At 39.6% G+C, this 23,257-nt stretch overlaps 1 protein-coding gene across 2 annotated transcripts in view; it reads left to right on the forward strand.

Moving 5' to 3' along the window:
- Window positions 1-23,257, forward strand: part of KIZ (kizuna centrosomal protein) — a 144,249-nt gene that overhangs the window by 14,660 nt on the left and 106,332 nt on the right. For both annotated transcript variants that reach the window (XM_042931755.1, XM_042931756.1), the window contains exon 4: window positions 7,543-7,635. In XM_042931755.1, coding sequence (XP_042787689.1) covers window positions 7,543-7,635 — 93 coding nt within the window. The remainder of the gene's footprint in view (window positions 1-7,542; window positions 7,636-23,257) is intronic.

Consider the following 23,257-nt stretch of genomic DNA (forward strand, 5'->3'; position numbering starts at 1 on the left):
ACACAATCACACTACTATTATCACACCCAAGAAAATTAATAATGATTTCATAATACCACTTAATATCTATCTGATATTTAAATTTCCCCAGTTCCTCCCAAAATTTTCTTTATTTTTCCAGACCAGGAGCCAACTAGGGTTCACATTACATTTGCTATTTTGGTTTTTTGGTCTCTAAATCAAATTTAGTGTCCTACCACTCTTCCTTTTTTTTTTTTTTTTTTTCATGACACTGGCTTTTTGAAGAAGGCAATTTGGTTGCCTGTATAATGACTCACATTCAGAATTTGGTTATTTCTTTGAGGTATAATTTGGAAATTTTGGATTAGACCAGCACTGCCCAATAGAACTTTCTGTAGTGATAGAAATGTTCCCGATCTATACTGGTGCTAATTTAGTAGCCACTAGCCACACATGACTACTGAGCACTTAAAATGTGGCTGTGACACTAAGGACTGAACTTTTAATTTTGTTAATTTTAATTGGTTAAATTTAAATAATCACAGCTGAGGTTACATACATCCTACTGTATCCCATCAGGAGGCTTATGAGTCGTGATGTCAGGTGGTCTGACCTGAGTGAGGTTGAGTTTGATGCATTGCTTAAGATGGCAAGCTCTAGATCTCTCTTATAAGGACCTTTTCTTCCATTTGCAACTGAGCATATAATCTGTGGAGTGATAGTTTGACATCTTGGGAACATCTTGTTTCTAAATAGCCTTTTACTTAGTGGTTTTAGGATCTGTTAGTGATGCTTGAATCAGTGTGGTGGAGGTTGTGGAATGGGGATTTTCTAATTTAATCTTCCTCTTTATTAGCTTAAATTGTTCTGTAAAGAAGAGCTTTCTTTCTTTTCTCTCCTCTTTCTCTTTTTTTAAGTATCACCATAGACTTACAAATTTTTACTTAGTATATTATCAATTACTGTAGTTATTATTTTTGTTGTTTGTATTTCTCCAAATTTTGCTTGGGAGTGTCTCTTCAAATTGGCTTCTGTGTCCTTTTGGCCTGACCTCATTAATCCTGAGACTTCTTTGCTTTGGGGCACAACATGTTCCAGGTTTACTTTGTACACCGCTGCCTCAGACATGGAATTAGCCTCTTTTCCAAGGAGCTGTGGTTCCTTTTAGTGGGGAAGGGTATTTAGAAACCAAGATCTGGAAGTAGATGTGCTCAAACAATAGCACATTTTAGCTACAGCACTACAGTTTTTTTTTTCTTTCTTAGTTTTCAAGTAGAATACTTAACATTCAAAAAGTAATTATTATAAACATTGTAAATCTCTTTGCTGTTCAGAGATTTTACAGAGAAAGTAAAAGTGATGGACAAAGCAGGGAATTTTGCCTTCCCAATAGAAAAAAGGAAATAATAGAAGTTTTCCTTTTATTTTCACATTGATGCTTTTTTACTTAATTATTGATTTGATGATATAGCCAAATGTGAGAGGGAGGAATTTGAAAGGGAGAATCCATACTTTTATATTGAGAGCATTTTGAAATGGATAAGGAATGCCTTTAGAGAACAGTCTGTGATGGCACAGAAGAGCAGATCATGTAGCTACAGTTGGGAAAGATGGGAGCACCATTGGGAGTCACCCTGAGTCCAAAGCTGAATGCAGGCAGCAATCTTTGAAACTCCAGCCAGTGACACCACTTACCTCAGCAAGCTGTACAGTAAGCAGAGATTCAGAGTGGGGAATGTTTGCCGTGCTGTCTTCCCATTCCTTTCCTCCTCTTCATTTCATCTTGGTATCCAGTGGTAGCCTTAGGAAGGCTGGAGTCTGCCCCACTCAGGTAGCAGATCTTTACCTCCACTGACTGACCACATGTAAGTCTTAGGAGAAAGGTGTTCTGGGGAAGCATATTGCCCACACACCCCACAATGCTAGGGGTATTTCCCCTTGAATAGAATATAGTTGATGCAAATGGACTAATAATTGGTAGAGTTCCAGAAAGTGAAACGAAATGAGGCAGTATGTGAGAAGTGGGGATTTGGCCCAAGTTGTATTAAGTGAATTTCTCCCTTTTTGTAAGACTTTAAGACTATTTATTATATAATATTAAAATCTTTTTAAATGGGATAAAGGCAAACATATTTTATGAATTTTTTTATTTTAAACTGATTTTATGAATTATACTACTTTGGGGTCCTATGATAATTTTCAGGGCTTTTAAGGATGTTGATTTGTCATGTCATTTTGAAAACACGGTGTTGTGGCTATATTGCTACTTGTCAGATAAAGAGGCCAACTAAGCTCAGTTCAAGAATATAAATATTAGTAGTACTGTGAAGATTGTGTCCTTCTCTCCCCCTTCCTGCCTCTACTCCCCCTCCCTGCGTTGGTGCTTGTCGAAGAGCCCCAGTTGGGCCTTAAAGCAGGTGTTTTGGTGCCCTTTGTGCTTATCTCAGGTTGGGTTCTCCTGAAGTGGACCCTGAGACAAGGATTCAAATGTAAGTGGTTCATCTGGGAAGTGCATGGGATGTCAGGAGGCAAGTGGGGAGGTGAAACAGGGAAGGACAGGTAGCTGGAAAAGGGTATATATACACTAGTATATACATATCCAAATATATATATATATATATATATATATATTTGGATATATATATATATTTGGATATGTATATACTAGTGTATATATACATATATATGTTTATATATATATACAAATATATGTTTTATATATATACACAAATGTATGTTTTATATACATATATGTATATATGTGTGTACATATATAAATTGTGTGTGTGTGTGTGTGTGTATATATATATATATATATTTTTTTTTTTTTTTTTTTTTTTTAAACCAGCCTCCACAACTCCCCACAGGCCTGACCACCCTGACCCGAAGCGGATGGGCGACCCCCCAAAGGGTCTTTAAACCTCCGCGCCGGCAACGCCCTAGGTACCTGGACAGGGTGGGGGCGAGCGAGGTGGGGGACCAGGGGCCGCAAGCCGCCACCTCAACACTGACGCCTTAAGGGCCCCGCAAGGGCGCCAGCCCCAAAGCTGCCGTGCTGCTGTAGGCCCAACGGGCAACCGCCCAACAGGCCTCGCCGCCGCCACCACGGGACGCCATCATCCCACCTCCCCCAACAACCCCCATGGAAAAGGGTGTATTATCAAGCCAACTACCATAGTCAGCATCTGGAACTTAACTTACAGGGAAACCCTGGCAAATGGTTCTGAGCATTTGGAATATGCAGACATGGCTCCTGAGCATCACTGATTAAAGGCTGATGACAAAGAGATGGGGGGGGGGGGGAGGAGAAATTAACCACAGGCTCCTTAGGCACAGAGACAGGAATGTTGAGACTTAGGAGCACCCAAAAGGGTCCCAGGGACATGTGTGGAGCATGGCATCTGTTTCAGCCTTCCCCATTCAAGTGCCAGGCATGAGGCTGGTATGTCAGGGCATTCAGGGAGAGTCCCCATCTGATGATATCTCTCATCTGCCTGAAATCCTTGAGTGCTTGCTCAGCCTTTCAGGATAAAGCCCAGATGCTGGCGTCTGCCTGCATACCACCCTGCAGCTCAACCTTATGACCCTTAACACACACATGTCCTTTCTCATTTCTGTCTCACACAAATATACAGACATGTGCACATTTTTTCTTCCCTACTGCCTCCCTTCACCTCCTTCCTCTCTCCCCATCTCTGCCTCCCATCTCTGCTCACTCTCTGCCCACGCTCTGCTCTCCCCGCACCTGTCTCCTCCATTTCCCCCCATCTCTTATGCAATATTCCCTCCACTCCCATGTCTTCCCACTGTCCCTCTCCATCTTTTATCTTCCAATCATGTGCACATTCTTTCTCTTACACACTAATACACTCACTCACATGCATCCAAGTTTTAAACATGCTGACTGCTATATTTTCTTGAAAGCATCACATCATTTCCTATCTTCTTCAACTAGAAGCCCTCTCTCTCTCTATCCTGCCTTAGGTCTGGGCCGTAATTATCTCAGTAAGCACTTCCTTCATAGTGTTGTCATTGCTTACATGTCTGTTTTTCCACCTCATTGTGGGCTCCTCATCTTACTATTTCAGTGCTGTCAGTATCTGGGCCACAATGTGGCACATAATAAGCACTCAGTAAGCTTTGAGGAACACCTCCCTATTCTTTAAGCACTCAGTAAGCACTGGGACTTCTCCCTTGACTGAAAATTAATTCTGTATTTTTCAACTTGCTCTCTTCTGGACCATGAACAACTATGTGAGAGCTAATGTGGTATTGGTTCTATCCTGTGTTATACCTTCCCAGGAGCATTTCTGTTTAATAGCAGAGGCACTCTGAAGATACAATGTCACTATTTAAAGATGTGATTCTTGTTGGAAATTCAGTCATTAGGGTATATGTGCCTACGAGGGATAAAATTTGAAGAGAACAAATATTTGAGCCCTCATTCGATTCCTACTGAGCATTGTGACAGCCACTCTGGGCAGGGCAGGACCTTCAGGCTCCTGGAGGACAGTCTGTAGCTTTTCCCATTTTTTATCAACCAGAGTGTCTTACTTGTTAATATGTATTAGTTGAATATAAATAAGAGTTCCTGCATACCTTTTTGTAAAAAAACATCTAAAAAGGAAACCCATAGGGGCACCTGGATGGCTCAGTCAGTTAAGTGTCTGACTTTGGCTCAGGTCATGATCTCACAGTTCGTGAGTTCAAGCCCCACTCTGGGCTCTCTGCTGTCAGCACAGAGCCTGGAGCCTGCTTCGGATCCTCTGTCTCCCTCTCTCTCTGCCCCTTCCCCACTCTCTCTAAAAAATAAATAAACGCTTAAGAAATAATAAAAGGAAACCCATATCCTGGAAAAAATAGGAGAAGAGAAAAGACTGTGACTTGTAGTCCTGAGGGTGAACTCAAACAATTTATGTAACTCTCTGTACCCATTTTTTCAACTCTAACATGTGGAAGCTGGGCCAGCAGATCTTAAATGTCTGTTCAGTTCTGTAACCAAGAATTTTTATATAATCCTGGAGACCACTGAAAGAAGGAAGCCTGTTTAAAAAAACAAAAAGGTAGTGGTGGCACTTTCAGGCAAATGGTAATGTGACGAGGGGAATTTGAAGGAATGTAAGTGGGGATACAGAAGAAAAGAAGAAAAGAATGGAAAATGAGATGTGCTATTAACATGGAAACATATCCCAGAGACCTGAAAGATATCCCATGACCTCCACCTCCTTCAGATAACCCCAGATGATCGTCAGTTGAGCTGAGATGAAATTGTGCACAGCGGGGAAGTGAATAGAAAGTTCTCCTAAATTTAGGTGGGCAGCATCAAGCTCAGTGCTGGGAAGCAATACATTAGCAGATGGAACAAGTTAGTTACCTGATAGGTTGATTCAGTGCTCTTGAGTTCATTAAAATAGGTTTCCCTGGGGGATTTGTGGGAAGAGGGGACTGTCCTTAGAGGTGCTGTGGACTGGCAGATGCTACCGGGCCATGAGAACTTTGGCCCCTGAAACAGCAAATGTAAGAGGAATCTGGGCCACATGGCAAGAAGGGAACAGAGACCTGAATCAGCACCAGACAGAAAGGATGCAGTACAAATCCTGATGTATTGTGGAAATATAATGGGACCTTATCAAAGAAGAAGTGGGGCATAAAACATGGAAAGACTGATAGTTGGAAAAATAGGGCACATGCTCTGCTGTTTTATCATTTTTAGCTAGGGAATTTTTGGAAAGATTTGTCTATACAGTTTTCCAAACTGAAAAAACTTTTAAACATAGTACAACCCTTTATATGCAGATAGAATAGGAGGTGGGGTTGAAAATCCCTGCTCTCCAATGTTTAGGAGGTAAATTTGATGGATAGTAACCAAGTATCATATGTATGAATAAATGGCAAAGAGAACAAAATGTTTGTAGGTGCAAATCTGTGGTCCTAGGGGATGCAGAATTATAGTTTGCATCAATTTTCAATTTATCATAGCAACTTTTGATTTCAAGTACATTGTTCAGTTTTTATTTGTATCACTAATTTAGGAAAGTACCTACACTTCAGTGAATTTTTCAGGTCCATTGAGAGCAATGTAATTTGGACTCTTGAGACTTCTGTTACTATTCTTTATAAAGTCCTAATGCAGTTACAAGTTTTTTGCTGCAGCAGAATGAATTAAACAAAAGTCATGTTTCCATGAGAAAGTGCTCTGTCTTTAGAAGGTATGGCTCTGAAATGATCCCATAATGAGAAAAGTAGGTATAATGCCTGTTGCGTGTTTATAACTGATCTCAAAGAACATAAGAAAATATTTGCAGCCACAGGAACAGAGTTTTTATTTAACCAGCAATTATTTAATAAACCTCAATATTTATTTTGTTTATTTCATAATCCACTCCCATCCCTTTTTAAAGATACTTTCCCTTAGAATCTGTAAAGTATGCCTTTTGAAAGCTCTTGGAGTTGAAAAGTAACTATCTCTGAGTCCAAAGGAGTAGGTAGAACAGAGAGATGTAAATTGTATTGTCTTAATTGCTTTATTTTTAAATCTTTTCTTGGTTTATCTTTTTTACCGGCCTTATAAAACTTCCATTTAATTAGGTATTTCTTTAGATTATTACTGTCATCTATCATGTTAATAGCATTCTGATAGAGAAAAAAAATTCCCTGCTAAATTCTTATTAGAAATGGGGCAGCATGTAATATCTTTTAAGATATTTTGAGGGAAACAAGTGAGTTTTCATGATGGTTGTCTGTTTTTTTATATGTCAAAACAAAGCTCAGGCCAATTTCATGTTCAGACTAAGAACTAAGGAAACAGTTCTCTGATTATCTCATAGGTGTTTTTCTAATTGCAGTGCATCACGGCCTAATTTAGAAAATGTTCTGATACTTATCTGTGATGAACCACCATCCGTGAATTTCTTAAGGCTTTAATTACTAACATACTGAATCAAAGCCCTTTTTATGCCTTGCTTTTAAGAAAAAGTCATTTTATGATGGAATCACTTTCATCAATTATAGTGCGATAATGATGCAGGCATCTTCATGTAGTTATTAGTGCCAGAGCAAACTTCATTACTATGGTGCTGATCATTGATGTTTCCTGTATATTTTTATTCATAGAAAATGGAGTTTGTTTCAAGTTGATGAGCTAGCAAATAATATACTCTGTTCCTGTGATTAGTAGGACCATGATACTAATGTAGATATCTATAAAGATAAGAAGTCTGTAGGATTGATTTATTTTCCTTTAGGACAAAACTTTTCAGGGTAAACACTGTCTAATGTGCTGCTTTCATAATAAAGTAACTGGATTTTCCTGATAGCTTAATATGCTAAGGTTTTATTCCCTAAATTGATGGAAGACAGTAAGAAGCCATCAGGTCTTATTTAAAAACATACAGCATTTTATAGACCTCAGCTTTTGACATTTTATTTGTGAAATTTTCTATTCTAAGATAAGTTGAATTTCTTAGTAACATCAACTTTTACTTTCTACTTCACTGTTTTATACTCTAAAGACTAAAAAATATAGGCAGATGCTGGTTATAATAAGAGCCACCACAAAAACAAAACTTTGTTTCTGTTTAGACCGAATATGAGGCTCAAATTAAGAAGACACAGCTACTCTCAAAAGATAGACCTGGAATAAAAGGTGAACTGAAAGATGAAGACAGAGAAAAGGTAATAAATTAAAACAATAAACTTTCTGTTAACAGAGGATTTCTGGAGTGTTTCTCTTTTACTATATTGTTTTAAATAAAATCATCTTATTACAGAGATCTTTTTTATTAAACCTTAAGTATTATTTAAAGACTTATAGAGTATTGCTTTAATGTCTAATTCAATTAAATTTGCTAAAAAGCAGTCACAGCAGGTTTAAAAGAGATAGATTCCAAAGAAAACCTTAGTGTTGTTAGCAGGTGAAATTATGTTTCTCTAAATAATGCTTTGTCGCTGCTTTTTTTCTTCATTCCAGAAATGTTTTAAATAAAAGGTAAACAAAATATGGAATTTTGCTTCTTTTCTTTGTATATATAATTTTGTACATTTTAACCTTTTCACAGAGAAAGTGGAAAGAAAAGATTGCATATCTAAGCAACAGACAAAAAGACTGGCAAGGAATACTTAAATAAATTCTGCTATGTATCTGCCGTAATGCAGGCTTCTAATCCTGCAGCCTATCTCCATATAAATGATTCTGTTCAAGACCATAGATGTTTTCTTCACTAAAAGCAGTAAAGCTCTTTTAGATGAAATGTCTAAAAACATCTTGTAATAACTTGGAGCATGCTGGCAAGAGTAGTCACTTGTGACTATGTGTGAAACCCCCTCAGCCAGTCGATATTGTAATAAGCAAAAATGGTAGCATCACTCCATTATTCAGAAAAGCCAACAGCGTGCTTGTTCCTTAGGCTGCAGCATTCATTAAGAAAAGCTTACTGGGCTGAAAGCTGGAAACAGATGATAACGGGATATGATTTTCATATTTAATGCTTTCCTTGGAAGAGTATGTGTGCTACAGATTGATAGAAGAACCAACTGCTACTTTACTAAAAGACTTTCAGGTTTGCCCTATAGCTACCGATGGAATCATTCAGCCAAGAAATTAACTTTTTCTCCTTTTACCTGCTTTATATATCTGCTAAGCAGGCTGCCTGGCTGCCAGTAAATGTTATTATGCAGTTAACTGTTTGGTATTTAAGACTCTTATCAGAAAAGAAACAGAGGCCACACTATTTTGTTTTTATAGTAGGAGGAAGGTTTTAGTTTTCCTTTTTTCCATGCATTAGCAGGCATTAATCTGAGTTTATAGGAAGTTTTAGTTTTCCTTCCCAAAGATTAAAAAGTTAAAAAACCTAGAATTTAGAGCATTCTTTAAACTGTAAGATACAAAACACCAAGCCCCAGAAACCTTGACCTATATAAAAAGGCCTTTTAATGATAAATGATTTCTGTGCCATTAGATGTATGCCGAATGTGGTATGATGTGATAGACTTCTAAACCATTCAGGCAGTTTTTCTGTTTGACATTGGGTCATGAAATAATTGATGTGTTTTTAATCTATAAGCCGGTTTGTTCTTTCTATGCCATTCCTGATAAAGGCATTCTTAGTACAGCAGTGTCAATGGTACTTAAGTAAAATGGGAGACTTTTTTTTGTATTTGCACTAGTGATCCCTTACCTTACATACAATTACATAGTCTCCTTTTAAGTTATATTTAAAATTAGGGCAAGAGACATACAGCTGACAACCCCTTAAAGACGTTACATATAATAATTAGAAGACAGGTATTTTCCTGTGTACTATAAAGTGTCATCTTAAAAGCTTTGATTATTGACTGTATATAACAATCAATTAGGTAACATTTTGAGAAATTTCTTTCTTGCCTATATTCAATTTCTTATTGGTGTTCCATCAATTAAAAGGTAAATACATTTTAGTAAAATGATGAATTAATGAATCCTTATTATATGCTAATTCCAGAATAATTGCTTATCATATGAGTTACATTTTTTTTCCGGTGGAAATCCATACATGTCTTCTTTAGACAGTCATATGAATTAGTCTCTGTTCCCAGAGTTGTTGGTCTTCAGGTATTGGCCTGAAGCGCAATATGGTGTCACTGGTTGAAGTCAATAAATCGTTTTTAAGCATGTGATCTGTGTGAGAAGCCACAGTAGGAGATCCCCCTATGAATTCCACAGGGCTTGTGCTCAAGGTGCTTCCTACAAGGAGATGTCCTTTCTAAGGCACAAGATAGTATGTAATGAATGCCAGTTACATGTGGTGGGCATGTGCTGCATGAAGAAAGAAGGTATGCTTCTACCAAAATGAGTGGCCCAAGACTCAGTGGAGGAGGTGGTGTTTGAACTAGTGTGAAGGATGGGAAAGATATCAGTCAGTGGGGATGTGGTAGACATTCGAAGGCCAGGAGATGTCATGATTAAAGGAGTAGAAGCAGGAAAGCCCAGTGGGCAGTTGTGCAGCCTGGCTGAAGTCCAGTGTTCTTGTACGGAAGTGGTAGACAGTAAGGTTGGAAAGTTATATCATGGAACTTCTTAGTGCCACATTAAGAATTGAGATTTCCTCCTGGAATCGTGTGTGTGTGTGTGTGTGTGTGTGTGTGTGTGTGTGCGCGCGCGCACGCATGCGTGGGCATGTGTAATAGTGTGTGTGTATATGTGTTGGGGCAGGTAAAGGCAGGACTTGTGGATGGAGCAGTGACATCACAGCTGTGCAGCAGCAGGGAGATAAGGCTGGAGGTGCCATGGAGGACGAACTGGGGGAAGGAGTTGGTGGAACTGAAGAATCAGGGTTTGTTCAGACAGGAAGAATTAACTAAGAGCCTAACTTGAGGGTTGCCATTAAAGTGGAAAACACTGATGAGGGGGAGAGGACTTGTCAAATTAATGATAATTCTGAATTATAAGAAGCTATATTTTTTAAGTGATTGTATACCTTTCAACCATAGCAGTAACATGGATACTCTATCAAGAAAAGTCATCAAGCAGTGATTGTCCATTTTCTCAATGTAAAACTCTAGCTCAGTTTCATAATAAGGCATCCAGAGTTTTCATGCCTCCTCTGGCTACTTTTCAGAGTCCTGTGTTCTCTTAAGAGAATTAATAATTGGTCTACTTGTTCCCCAAGCTTATTTCCATGATTAGTTTACCTAGTAAACTTTTGGTTTTTGGTTAATAGATAGCAAAAAGACAAAGTTCAAGCCCCCATTCGGATCCTCACAAATTTTACTATAATTCAGTAATCCTTTCCCTCTATTATACATTGCATTTTTTTGTTGTTGGGGCAGGGTGTAAATTCTAATTCTGTTGGTCTTTTGGCATGTTCTAGTTACTTAGTTTTTTATATGAGCAGTGACTAGAGAACATACATAAAAAAACATCAAGGGGCACCTGGGTGGCTCAGTCAGTTAAGCGTCCAACTTCAGCTCAGGTCATGATCTCGCGGTCTATGAGTTTGAGCCCCACGTCGGGCTCTGTGCTGACAGCTCAGAGCCTGGAGCCTGTTTCAGATTCTGTGTCTCCCTCTTTCTCTCTCCTCCCCCTCTCATGCTCTGTCTCTCTCTCCCCAAAAATAAACGTTAAAAAAAAAATTAAAAAAAAAATCAAAGCGTATGTATTGTCATTTGTGAATGAGATATCAATTTTGGGATGGGGTTTGTGAAGTTTCTTTGAACTATTTTTGTGTGTGTTTGTGTGAGAGAGAGAAAATTTTTTTTTATATTTTAAAATTTACATCCAAATTAGTTAGCATATAGTGTAACAGTGATTTCAGGAGTAGATTCCTTAGTGCCCCTTACCCATTTAGCCCATCCCCCCTCCCATAACCCCTCCAGTAACCCTCAGTTTGTTCTCCATATTTATGAGTCTCTTCTGTTTTGTCCCCCTCCCTGTTTTTATTTTTGTTTCCCTTCCCTTATGTTCATCTGTTTTGTCTCTTAAAGTCCTCATATGAGTAAGGTCATATGATTTTTGTCTTTCTCTGACTGACTAATTTCACTTAGCATAATACCCTCCAGTTCCATCCATGTAGTTGCAAATGGCAAGATTTAATTCTTTTTGATTGGTGAGTAATACTCCATTGTATGAAAGAAATTGAAGAAGACACAAAAAAAAGGAAAAAGATTCCATGCTCCTGGATAGGAATAACAAATATTGTTAAAATGTTGAAACTACCCGAGGCAATCTTTGAACTATTATACTATGAAACTTGTTCTACTAAAAGCAGAAGTGAACTGGATCCTTCACAGCAAGAGTGTACCGTGCTAGGCCTGGCTGGAGATCTGTGGAGGACCAGGGAATTTTGTCACAGGGCTGAAGGCTAACTGGAGAGGTCCATTTCACTGTTGTAATACTTCCTGCAAGGGTCACATGGAGAATGGTTATGCGGGCTGTTACTTCTACTTCTCATGTTAACTGTAACAATGGGTAATGATCAGTGCACACTTATTCTGTGCCAGGTGCTACATGAAGCACTTTATGGTCATCAACTCATTTAATCATCTCAACAATCCTGGAAGTAGATGCTGTTGTTATCCTCATTTCATGGGAAGGCTCAGAGAGGTTAGTTAACTTCCCCAAGACTACACAGCGAGGCAGAGCCAAAACTCAAATCCAGACTCTTTGGCTTCAGTGTCCATGCAGTTAGCCATCTTGCTGCCCTGCCATCTGAGGTGGTGTGGGTGAAATGCTCTTCAAAAGTTGGGAAAAATTCCTGATCCAATAAAAACACCCTGGCCAACATCATGCAAAATATTCCAATTATCCATTTAGATGCTGCATTTGTGCCTAACCTTGGTCTCATTTGGTGCTATAATATTCCAGCTAAATCAGGTGAGCCAAGGAAAGCAGAGCATCTGTCTCTGAACTGCTCATGTTTACACTAAAAGGAGAATCCGGGGCGCCTGGGTGGCTTGGTCGGTTAAGTGTCCGACTTCGGCTCAGGTCATGATCTCGTGGTCCGTGAGTTCAAGCCCCATGTCGGGCTCTGTGCTGACAGCTCAGAGCCTGGAGCCTGTTTCGGATTCTGTGTCTCTCTCTCTCTCTCTCTCTCTGCCCCTCCCCTGTTCATGCTCTGTCTCTCTCTGTCTCAAAAATAAATAAACGCTAAAAAAAAAAATTTTTTTAAAGGAGAATCCATTTGAGTTGGCTTGGTAGGGCAGAAGAAATACCTTAAAGCTCTGCTGAAGAAGAACTTCCAGTTGAGAAGACATGTGCACTTTGTGTACAGTGGCTTCACCTGTGGGTTGGAGCTGTGTCAGGAGAGGTGGTGAAACTGTGGTGGGGAGCAGCCCTGTTGCAGGGGAGGCACCAAACAGGGAAGACAGCCCAGTATTACATGATGGGAAGAGTTCCGTTTCCAGAGGACAGACCGTGGCTCCTGGGATCTGAGCAGTATTCACAAGACCAAGGCAGCCACTGTAGGGCCTGGGCTCATCTCCAAGGGCTGAAGTGACCGGCATTGTGGAGGAGACAAGTGATTGAAATAACATGATGGCAAGGGTAAAGGGTAAGACTCTCCTGAAATACCCATAAAGAGAAAATGACTCAGGTTGGAATCTTCTGGAAGCAGATCCTAAGACAAGGATTGGAGTGTAAGTGGTTTATTTGGGAGGTGGTCCCAGGAAGCACAGAGGAGAGAGGAAGGTGACACAACCAGTAGTGTGTGATTGAATGATTGAATGGGTTACTACTGTGAGCAGCCAGAGCTCAGTCCTATTGGGGAACCTTGGAAGACTGTGTAGCGCATGCCTTAGTGTCTTCACACATGGGCGTAGAAAAGGGAGTGGGGATATATTCTTCAGTTCCTATCTGTCATTGACTGAATGTTGTGGCTGGCTCTACTCCTGGCTGCTGCAGAGCAGTGAGGGAAGCTCCCAGGCCAGAAGGACACTGTGGGCATGTACTGGGATGGTGAGGTTCCCATAGATATGGGTCTGGCCCTGTCATACCGGCTACTGGAGAGAGCAGTGCAGGGCAAGAGTAAAGTGGTTGGGTTATTACTTAAAGTTATCTATATAGGCCCCAATTTCTTACCCTTACTGGCCCACAGTACCTCATTCACCAGCAGTCTCCTTGATCCACTGCTCAATTCTGAAGAGTGCAAGCATCTCCCTAAAGTGGGGCTCTGAGCGGTTGCCCAGGTTTCTAATACTGGGACATTGTACCTTGCTTGGGATAGTGATACACCCTCGCAGAGTTGTGACTTTATTTGACCTAGAGCAATGACAAAGTCAGAAGGTGTTCAGCTGGGCCTCTTTTATCTAAATAGCTTTTTCACTTGTATGTGTTTCTATTCACAAGACATTTAAAAATTAAACTGAATTACACAAAGTTTTTCAAGTCCTGGCGCTAATACTAGATTTGCAGGCCTTTTTTTTCAGGAGACGCTAGAAAATGCTCTTCTCTCCATGCTCATTAGACCATGAGCTCCTGCACGGTAGGGTCTAGGCCCATCCACTGCTCCACCTGGTGAGTGGTAGCAGCCCACCAGCCTGCAGTGAGGAAGAGGAGGGAGCCATTCTTCTTGAGCGAGGGGTGTGCCCCATTCCACTGGAGTCTGAGGCCGGATGAAGTTTGAACTCTCCACATCCTGCTTCCTTTTGAGGGTACCTCCCAAGTGGGTAGTGTGGCTCAGAATGACAGCTAACATTTGCATTGGTCTTACTCTGTGTCAGGTACGGTTCTAAGGACTTTATAGAATACAGTACACACACACACATGTCTACACACACTCGTTACAACAACTTTCCGAAGTAAGATTTATTTTTATGCCCATTTTACAAATTAGGAGATGGAGGCCCAAAGAAATTAAGTAACTTGTCTCCAGATCACCTAGCTGGTCAGTGGCAGAGCCTTAATTAATAAATACATCAACTTTGCTTCTCAGTCATTGCAAGAAAGGTTTCACTTAGGAGAATGGTGGGAAGAAGTCTCTCTGGAAGAGACTTAACCTCTTTCTCACAGTCAAGAATGAAAATAACCATATTTTTAAATTTTCCTTTTGTGAAGACATTTGGCTACACAACTATCACTCCTTTGCTGTCTCTGTGGTGGAATTATGTGACAAGTGTGTTATGTGTCAAAGACTCTTACAGGTGAGAAAATTGCATTCATATATATATAGGTACACATCTTGTAGTAGAGTGATAGGGAAGAGAGAAAAAGTCAAGGAGAAGGGGAAACGGAAACAAGCCGATTTGGCAAGAGGAAGACAAAATTTGTGGAAAACACTGTTTCTTTTCTCCCTTTGATGGTACAAGGGATTATGGAAGCCTCCACAGGAGAACAAATTTTGATTTCCATTTTTTATAAGATTTTCCAAACTTCATATACTTATATTCTATGAAATAATGTATTAGAAAAAAAAAAAGTCTTTTTCATGTAGTCTGAAAAAAATGTATTCATGCCTAGAACTTTTTTGGAAAGGAATCTGGCAATAACTATCACAATTATATATGCAGTTGACCCTTGAACAATGTACGGGTACACTTATTCACAGATGTTGAACTTTATGTACAGTTTGTACATGTATTTTCCTTATGATTTTCTTTTCTCTGGCTTGCTTTATTGTAAGAATGCAGTATATAACACATATAATATTAAAAGTATGTGTTAATCGACCATTTGTGTTGTGGATAAGGCTTCCAGTCAACAGGAGACTATTAGTAGTTAAGGTATATACAGATTTTTGACTGTTCAGGGGGTTGGATGTACACGTATGCTTTGTGCCAGCAATCCAGCTATCCTCAAGAAATAGAAACTCTAATTAGTTTAATAACATTAATACACTAGGGGCGCCTGGGTAGCTCAATCGGTTGAGCAATCAACTTCGGCTCAGGTCATGATCTTGTGGTTCGTGGGTTCGAACCCTGGGTCGGGCTCTGTGCTGACAGCTCGGAGCCTGGAGCCAGCTTCGGATCCTGTGTTTCCCTCTCTCTCTGCCCCTCTCTCACTCGTGCTTTGTTTCTCTCTCTCTCTCTCTCTCTCAAAAATAAATAAACATTTAAAAAATTTTAAAATAATGTTAATACAGTAAAAAAACCCAAAAAGTTTGAGGAAGGGATGAGCAGTGGTTAATCCATTTTAGGAAGAAAGAGCCTGCCTGTGTATGGGATCGCTCTTTTAATTGTAGTATGTTAGTTGCTTCTATCCTCACCTCTCTCAAAATTAGAAACTGGAGTTGGCATTCTGTCTTTCTAATGTAGTCCTGCACATTTCTTTTTTAACAGGAAGCTCTAAGAGACACAGTTATATCCCGAGCCACCCTGTATAGGAACCACAGAGCATGTACAGAGCATACTAAAGTGTATTATAAAAGAAAAGGCTATTGTCTTGATATTCTCAGACACTTGTTAAGCTTCTTTTTTTGCATGCTGTGGCTTTCTATTGTTTTGATCAAGGTTAATTGCATAAACCTAGGGGTATTGGGGAAAATGTTGGTGCTGGGGTGTGTGTGTTTATTTTTTGAAAATCACCAATTGGTACAATTTAGGAATGCTGAATTTATGTTGAAGTTTTTATCTGCTCTTCTCCTACTCTTCCCATTTACCCTATATAGACTTGGTTTTATTTATCAGGTACAGGTTCCACTTAGTGTCCTATTTTAATAGGTCTGATTTTATACTGGTTGAATTTAGTAGGAAATTGGATGTAGACTTCCAATTTATTATTAGAGACTTTTATGTTTGTTTTTCAAAAAAGCTGTGGTTCAATGATACAATTTGAGCTTCATTGATTCCATTTTGAGTGTTGTAGCATAAGAGATGGGCATTGGAGTCCTCGTGTGTGGGTTTGAATCTGTGACCAAGAGCAAATTGTTCAACCTTGCTAAGTCCCATAAGGATGAGTACAATAATAATGGTTGTTTTGAGAATTAAAAAAAGGTAATGAATATAAATCTGTTTGACACCTGGTAAGTGCTTGGCAAATGTTCACTGATCCTGCCACCACTCTCACCACTGTCCCCATCATCTCCGTCTTTGGTCTCCGTGAGAGTAGCCATTCTTTGGTCCAGCTTTTTGCCACTTATCTAGAGAGTGGTGACACGAGCTCTGGGGATGGAGAGGCTACCTATGAGTTAAAGAAATGGGACGTAAAGCCACCGGGTGGTAACAGCTTGTAGTTGATTTATGTTATAGGGATTTGCCCAACAAAGTTACTTCTAGAAGATACCTTTGAAGCCTAAACTTAACGGATCCATTTTAAAATTAATATGGTTCTAGTGACTATTGGATTTAATGGCCAGAGATATCTCTTTGTGGCCTTAGTTGTGAATTGATTGTGTCTATAATCTATCACAGTGGCAAAATGAAAGAAGTGTTAAGAATTACTTTGGCATGATGTCTTAGCCAGCTCAGGTGGCCATAACAAAATACTGTAGACTGGGGGCTTAAACAATGGAAATTTATTTTCTCACAATTCTGGAAGCTGGAAGTCCAAGATCAGGCCTCTCTCTTTGGGTTGCAGACAGCTGTCCCTTCTCTCTGTCCTCATATGGCCTCTTCTCTCTCTGTGTGTGTGTGTGTGTGTGTGTGTGTGTGTATAGAGAGAGATCTCTGGTATCTCCTCCTCTTATCAGGACACCAGTCATATTGGATTAGGGCCCCACCCTTACAAACTCATTTAACCTGAGTCATCCCATTAAAGACCCTGTCTCCCAGTAGTCATACTGGGAATTAGGGCTTCCAACATAAGAATTTGGGGAAGGGGGACACAATTCAGTTTATAACACATGATGAAGTAAAATAATTCCTTTAGGATTGTTATATGTAAATTTTTATTAAGGGATTGTTTTTGAAATCTCAATGTGACTTAAGGACTTGCTTACACAGAAACTAGAAATAATCATTGAACTGTGTGAAAGCTGAAAATTTGGTCTGATAGTTCCATTTCTAGTCTGCATTCATCTTGATATTTCTCAGTTCCCTCACCTGTGAAAGAAATAATAATATAGTAAGAAAAAAATTAAGATTTTCTGAGCATTTTTTAAAGAATGTGAAGTATAACATGTATTTTTCAAAGTACAGTAATGATTAAGATCTACCTGCTTTGACAGCTGTAGTTAGTAATTTTTTTTAATTTTTAAATGTTTATTAAGAGAGAAAGAGAGACAGAGTGTGAGCAGGGGAGGGACAGAGAGAGAGGGAGACACAGAATCTGAAGCAGGTTTCAGGCTCTTAGCACAGAGAGTGATACAGGGCTTGAACTCATGAACTATGAGATCATGACCTGAGCCAAAGTCAGATGCTTAACTGACTGAGCCACCCAGGTGCCCCTGTAGTTAGTAATTATTAACTAAGTCATCATTATAATAATTGTAAACTAGGTCTCTCTTCTTTCCCCCCAGTAAAGATGTAGTCCTGGTTTTAAAAGTTACCTTCTGGGGGCCCTGGGTGTCTCAGTCCATTAAGCGTCTGACTTTGGCTCAGGTCATGATCTCACCATTTGTGGGTTCTAGCCCCGTGTTGGGTTCAGTGCTGACAGCTCAGAGCTCAGAGCCTGGAGCCTGCTTCGAATTCTGTCTGTCTCTCTCTGCCCCTCCCCCACTCATGCTCTGTCTCTCTCTCTCTCTCAAAAATAAACATTATTTTTAGTCATATCCATTTCCTTTGCAATCACTTTCCCCAGCTCCTAAAATGTTTAAAGAAACTACAGATAGAGAATTGTGTCAGGAAAAGGAAGAACTGAACCAAAATCCTGGATTAGAGATTTACCTCAAGCACTGAGCTACAGAAAGTAATAGGAAGGCGTAGAAACATTGATAATTATTTCAGATCCTTAAATACTGATACATGCACCTTCTTTTGGCAATAATGTCTGTCTCAAACTGTTCAATTCCTAATATTATTCCTGTGTCAACAAGAATGTGAAACACAACATTCTCTCTTCAGCTTTCCTGGCTCAGAAACTGCTTGAGACACATAACAATGTCAGAATTTTAAGATTAAAGACCACCCTATTTCCTGTTGCTAAGCAAACAAAATGCAGTCTGTTTTAAAAAAGAAAAGAGGCAACTAGGGGTGCCTGGGTGGCTCGGTCCCTTAAGCGTCCGACTTCGGCTCAGGTCATGATCTCATGGTCCGTGAGTTCGAGCCCCGCGTCAGGCTCTGTGCTGACAGCTCAGAGCCTGGAGCCTGTTTCAGATTCTGTGTCTCCCTCTCTCTTTGCCCCTCCCCTGTTCATGCTCTGTCTCTCTCTGTCTCAAAAATAAATAAATGTTAAAAAAAAATTAAAAAAAAAAAAAGAAAAGAGGCACCTGTCTCACAACCCATCTCAGCAAACAGGAAAGCTGCCAACCTGTAGAAGCCCAGCTTGTATTTTACTGGAGCCACTATTTTACTTTGCAAATGTTGAGCCAGTTGAGATGTAGCATTGCCTTACAGCAAGCAGCAGTTCAATTGTACAGGCCTATTGTACATTTTTTGTTGTTATAAAAGTTTAAGTAATTGCTGGTAGGAATGTAAAATGGTGCAGCAGATAAGTGGTTGCCTAGGGCTGGGGGCTGGTCAGGGAGGATGGGGAGTGATTACTAAAGGGCACTGGGTTTCTTTTTGGGGTAATGAGATGTCCTAAAATTGATATAGTGATGGTTGCACAACTGTGATTATACTGAAGCCTCTGAATTGTATACTTTAAAAGGATGAATTTTATGGTATGTGAGTTATATCTCAATAAAATGGTTTTTGTTAAGTTTGTGAAATTGGAAAAAGGACAAGATGAGCAGAACAATGTTCATTTTCCTGGCATAATCCTATATAAACACATTTTGGTTAATTTCTTTCTCTTCTGTTGATTTATCTTTACATAGGTGTAAGCATATTAAATATATAATTTGGGTTTTATTTTTCTTTTGCCATATCTAAACATTTCCCTTGTTATGGCATAGTCTTCATTTGCCTCATTTTTGTGACTTGCCCTATTTTATGTGGTTTACTTCTAACCTTTCATGATTGTAAGTAATGCTGCAAATGAACTTGTTTGTCCCATAGCTTTTTATTTTCCTGTAAGGCTTATTTCCTTAAGGTGTTTCCTTGTAAAATGAAAGAATCAAAGACAATAAAAATGTCTAGGACTCTTGATGCTGGATTCTTTCCTATTTGCTTTCAGAGGATTCTGCCTGTTTATTTCACTACCAACAATACAGGAGCATCTATTTCACCTAACCTTCATCACTACTGGAGATTCTGAAAATTGTTACTGTTATTTTTTTATTGAAATATACTTGACTTATAATAGTGTATAAATTTAAGGTGTATAACAGGTTAATTTGTTACATATATATTTTAATATGATTGCCATTTTGTGATAATTAGCACCTTTATCGCATTACATAATTACCATTTCTTTTCAGTGGTTAGGATAATTGAGTTCTAGTCTCTTAGCAAGTTTGATGATTGTAATACAATATTGTTGCCTATATTCATTGTACTGGGCATTAGATCTCTAGGACTTACTATTCAATGCACGTTTATACTGTTAAGCCTATCCCCAGCACCCTGCTTCCCAGGGGTTATCTTTTTTTTTTTTTAATTTACATCCAAATTAGCTAGCATATAGTGCAACAATGATTTCAGGAGTAAATTTCTTAGTGCCCCTTACCCATTTAGCTCATCCCCCCCCCCCACAACCCCTCTAGTGACCCTCAGATTGTTCTCCATATTTAAGAGTCTCATGTTTTATCCCCCTCCCTGTTTTTATATTATTTTTGTTTCCCTTCCCTTATGTTCATCTGTTTTGTCTCTTAAAGTCCTCATATAAGTGAAGTTATATGATTTTTGTCTTTCTCTGACTGACTAATTTCACTTAGCATAATACCCTCCAGTTCCATCAACGTAGTTGCAAATGGCAAGATTTCATTCTTTTTGATTGCTGAGTATTACTCCATTGTATATATATACCACATCTTCTTTGTCCATTCATCCATCTATAGACATTCGGGCTCTTTCCATACTTTGGCTATTGTCGATAGTGCTGCTATAAACATGGGGGTGCATGTGTCCCTTTGAAACAGCACACCTGTATCCCATGGATAAATGCCTAGAATTGCAAATTGCTGGGTCGTTAGGGTACTTCTATTATTAGCTTTTTGGGGAACCTCCATACTGTTTTCCAGTGTGGCTGCACCAGCTTGCTTTCCCATCAACAATGCAAAAGAGATCCTATTTCTCTGCATCCTCACCAACATCTGTTGTTGCCTGAGTTGTTAATGTTAGCCATTCGACAGGTGCAAGGTAGTATCTCATTGTGGTTTTGATTTGTATTTCCCTGATGATGAGTGACGTTGAGCATTTTTTCATGTGTTGATTGGCCATCTGGATGTCTTCTTTGGAGAAGTGTCTATTCATGTGTTTTGCCCATTTCTTCACTGGATTATTTGTTTTTTGGGTGTTGAGTTTCAGAAGTTCTTTGTAGATTTTAGATACTAACCCTTTATCTGATGTGTCATTTTCAAATATCTTCTCCCATTCTGTCGATTGTCTTTTAGTTTTGCTGATTGTTTCCTTTGCTGTGCAGAAGCTTTTTGTTTTGATGAGGTCCCAGTAGTTCATTTTTGCTTTTGTTTCCCTTGCCTCTGGAGACAGGTTGAGTAAGAAGTTGCTGCGGCCAAGATCAAAGAGGTTTTTGCCTTCTTTCTCCTCGAGGATTTTGATGGCTTTCTGTCTTACATTGAGGGGTCCAGGTTTATTTATTTATTTTTTTGATTTAACTTTATTTTTTTATTTTTTAAAATTTACATCCAAATTAGTATATAGTGAAGCAATGATTTCAGTAGATTCCTTAATGCCCCTGACCCATTTAGCCGATCTCCCCTCCCACAACCCCTCCAGCAAAGTTTGTTCTCCATATTTATGAGTCTCTTTTGTTTTGTCCCCCTCCCTGTTTTTATATTATTTTTGTTTTCCTTCCCTTATGTTCATCTGTTTTGTCTCTTAAAGTCTTCATATGAGTGAAGTCATATGATTTTTGTCTTTCTCTAATAGCATAATACCCTCCAGTTCCATCCATGTAGTTGCAAATGGCAAGATTTCATTCTTTTTAATTGCTGAGTAATACTCCATTGTGTGTGTGTGTGTGTGTGTGTGTGTGTGTGTGTGTGTGTGTGTATATATATATATATACACTACACCACATCTTCATTATCCATTCATCCATGGATGGACATTTGGGCTCTTTCCATACTTTGGCTATTGTCAATAGGCTGCTATAAACATGGGGGTTGCATGTGTCCCTTCGAAACAGCACACCTGTATCCCTTGGATAAATGCCTAGTAGTAAAATTGCTGGGTCACAGGGTAGTTCTATTTTTAGTTTTTTGAGAAACCTCCATACTGTTTTCCAGAGTGGCTGCACCAGTTTGCATTCCCACCAACAATGCAAAAGTGATCCTCTTTTCTCCGCATTCTCGCCAACATCTGTTGCTGCCTGAGTTGTTAATGTTAGCCATTCTGACAGGTGTAAGGTGGTCTCTTGTGGTTTTGATTTGTATTTCCCTGATGATGAGTGACGTTGAGCATTTTTTCATGTGTCCGTTGCCCATCTGGATGTCTTCTTTGGAGAAGTGTCTATTCATGTCTTTTGCCCATTTCTTCACTGGATTGTTTTTTTGGGTGTTGAGTTTCAGAAGTTCTTTGTAGATTTTAGATACTAACCCTTTATCTGATATGTCATTTGCAAATATCTTCTCCCATTCTGTCGGTTGCCTTTTAGTTTTGCTGATTGTTTCCTTCGCTCTGCAGAAGCTTTTTATTTTGATGAGGTCCCAGTAGTTCATTTTTGCTTTTGTTTCCCTTGCCTCTGGAGACGTGTTGAGTAAGAAATTGCTGCGGACAAGATCAAAGAGGTTTTTGCCTGCTTTCTCCTCGAAGATTTTGATGGCTTCCTGTCTTACATTGAGGTCTTTCACCCATTTTGAGTTTATTTTTTGTGTCTGGTGTAAGAAAGTGGTCCAGGTTCATTCTTCTGCATGTCGCTGTCCAGTTTTCCCAGCACTACTTGCTGAAGAGACTGTCTTTATTCCATTGGCTCTTCTTTCCTGCTTTGTCAAAGATCAGTTGGCCATACGTTTGTGGGTCCATTTCTGGGTTCTTTATTCTGTTCCATTGATGTGAGTGTCTGTTCTTGTGCCAGTACCACACTGTCTTGATGATTACAGCTTTGTAGTATATCTTGAAGTCTGGGATTGTGATGCCTCCTGCTTTGGTTTTCTTTTTCAAGATCAGTTTGGCTATTCAAGGTCTTTTCTGGTTCCATACAAATTTTAGGATTATTTGGGTTTAGGTGTGGGGAAGATGGTGGCATAGGAGGATGCTGGGTTCACCGCGTCCTCCTGATCACTTAGATTCCACCCACATCTGCCTAAAAAACCCAGAAAACCACCAGAAGACTAGCAGAATGGACTCTCTGGAGCCAAGCATAGACGAGAGGCCCACAGAAGAGGGTAGGAAGGGTGGAGAGGCGGTGCGCACTAAACAGACTGGCAGGAGTGAGCCGGGGCGGTGGAGGGGCAGCCCACCTGGCAGGGCAGAGCCCCTGAGTCTGGCTTGCAAAAGCAGAGGGGCCAGATGGAGTATGTTCTGACAGCCAGTGGGACTTAACATCTGGAATGTTGTAAGTCAACAGCTCTGCTCAGAGAGTGGGAGGGCTAGAGGACAATGGGAGGGATAGTTGTTGAGCCCCAGAGGACAGAGCTCAGCTTGGTGAGGAATAAAGGCGCTGGCCAGCGCCATGTCCCTCACCCATCCTCCAGCCAAAATCCCAAAGGGAACCAGTTTCTGTCAC

Source organism: Panthera leo, chromosome A3, assembly GCF_018350215.1.
Source record: "Panthera leo isolate Ple1 chromosome A3, P.leo_Ple1_pat1.1, whole genome shotgun sequence".
NCBI lineage: Eukaryota > Metazoa > Chordata > Mammalia > Carnivora > Felidae > Panthera > Panthera leo.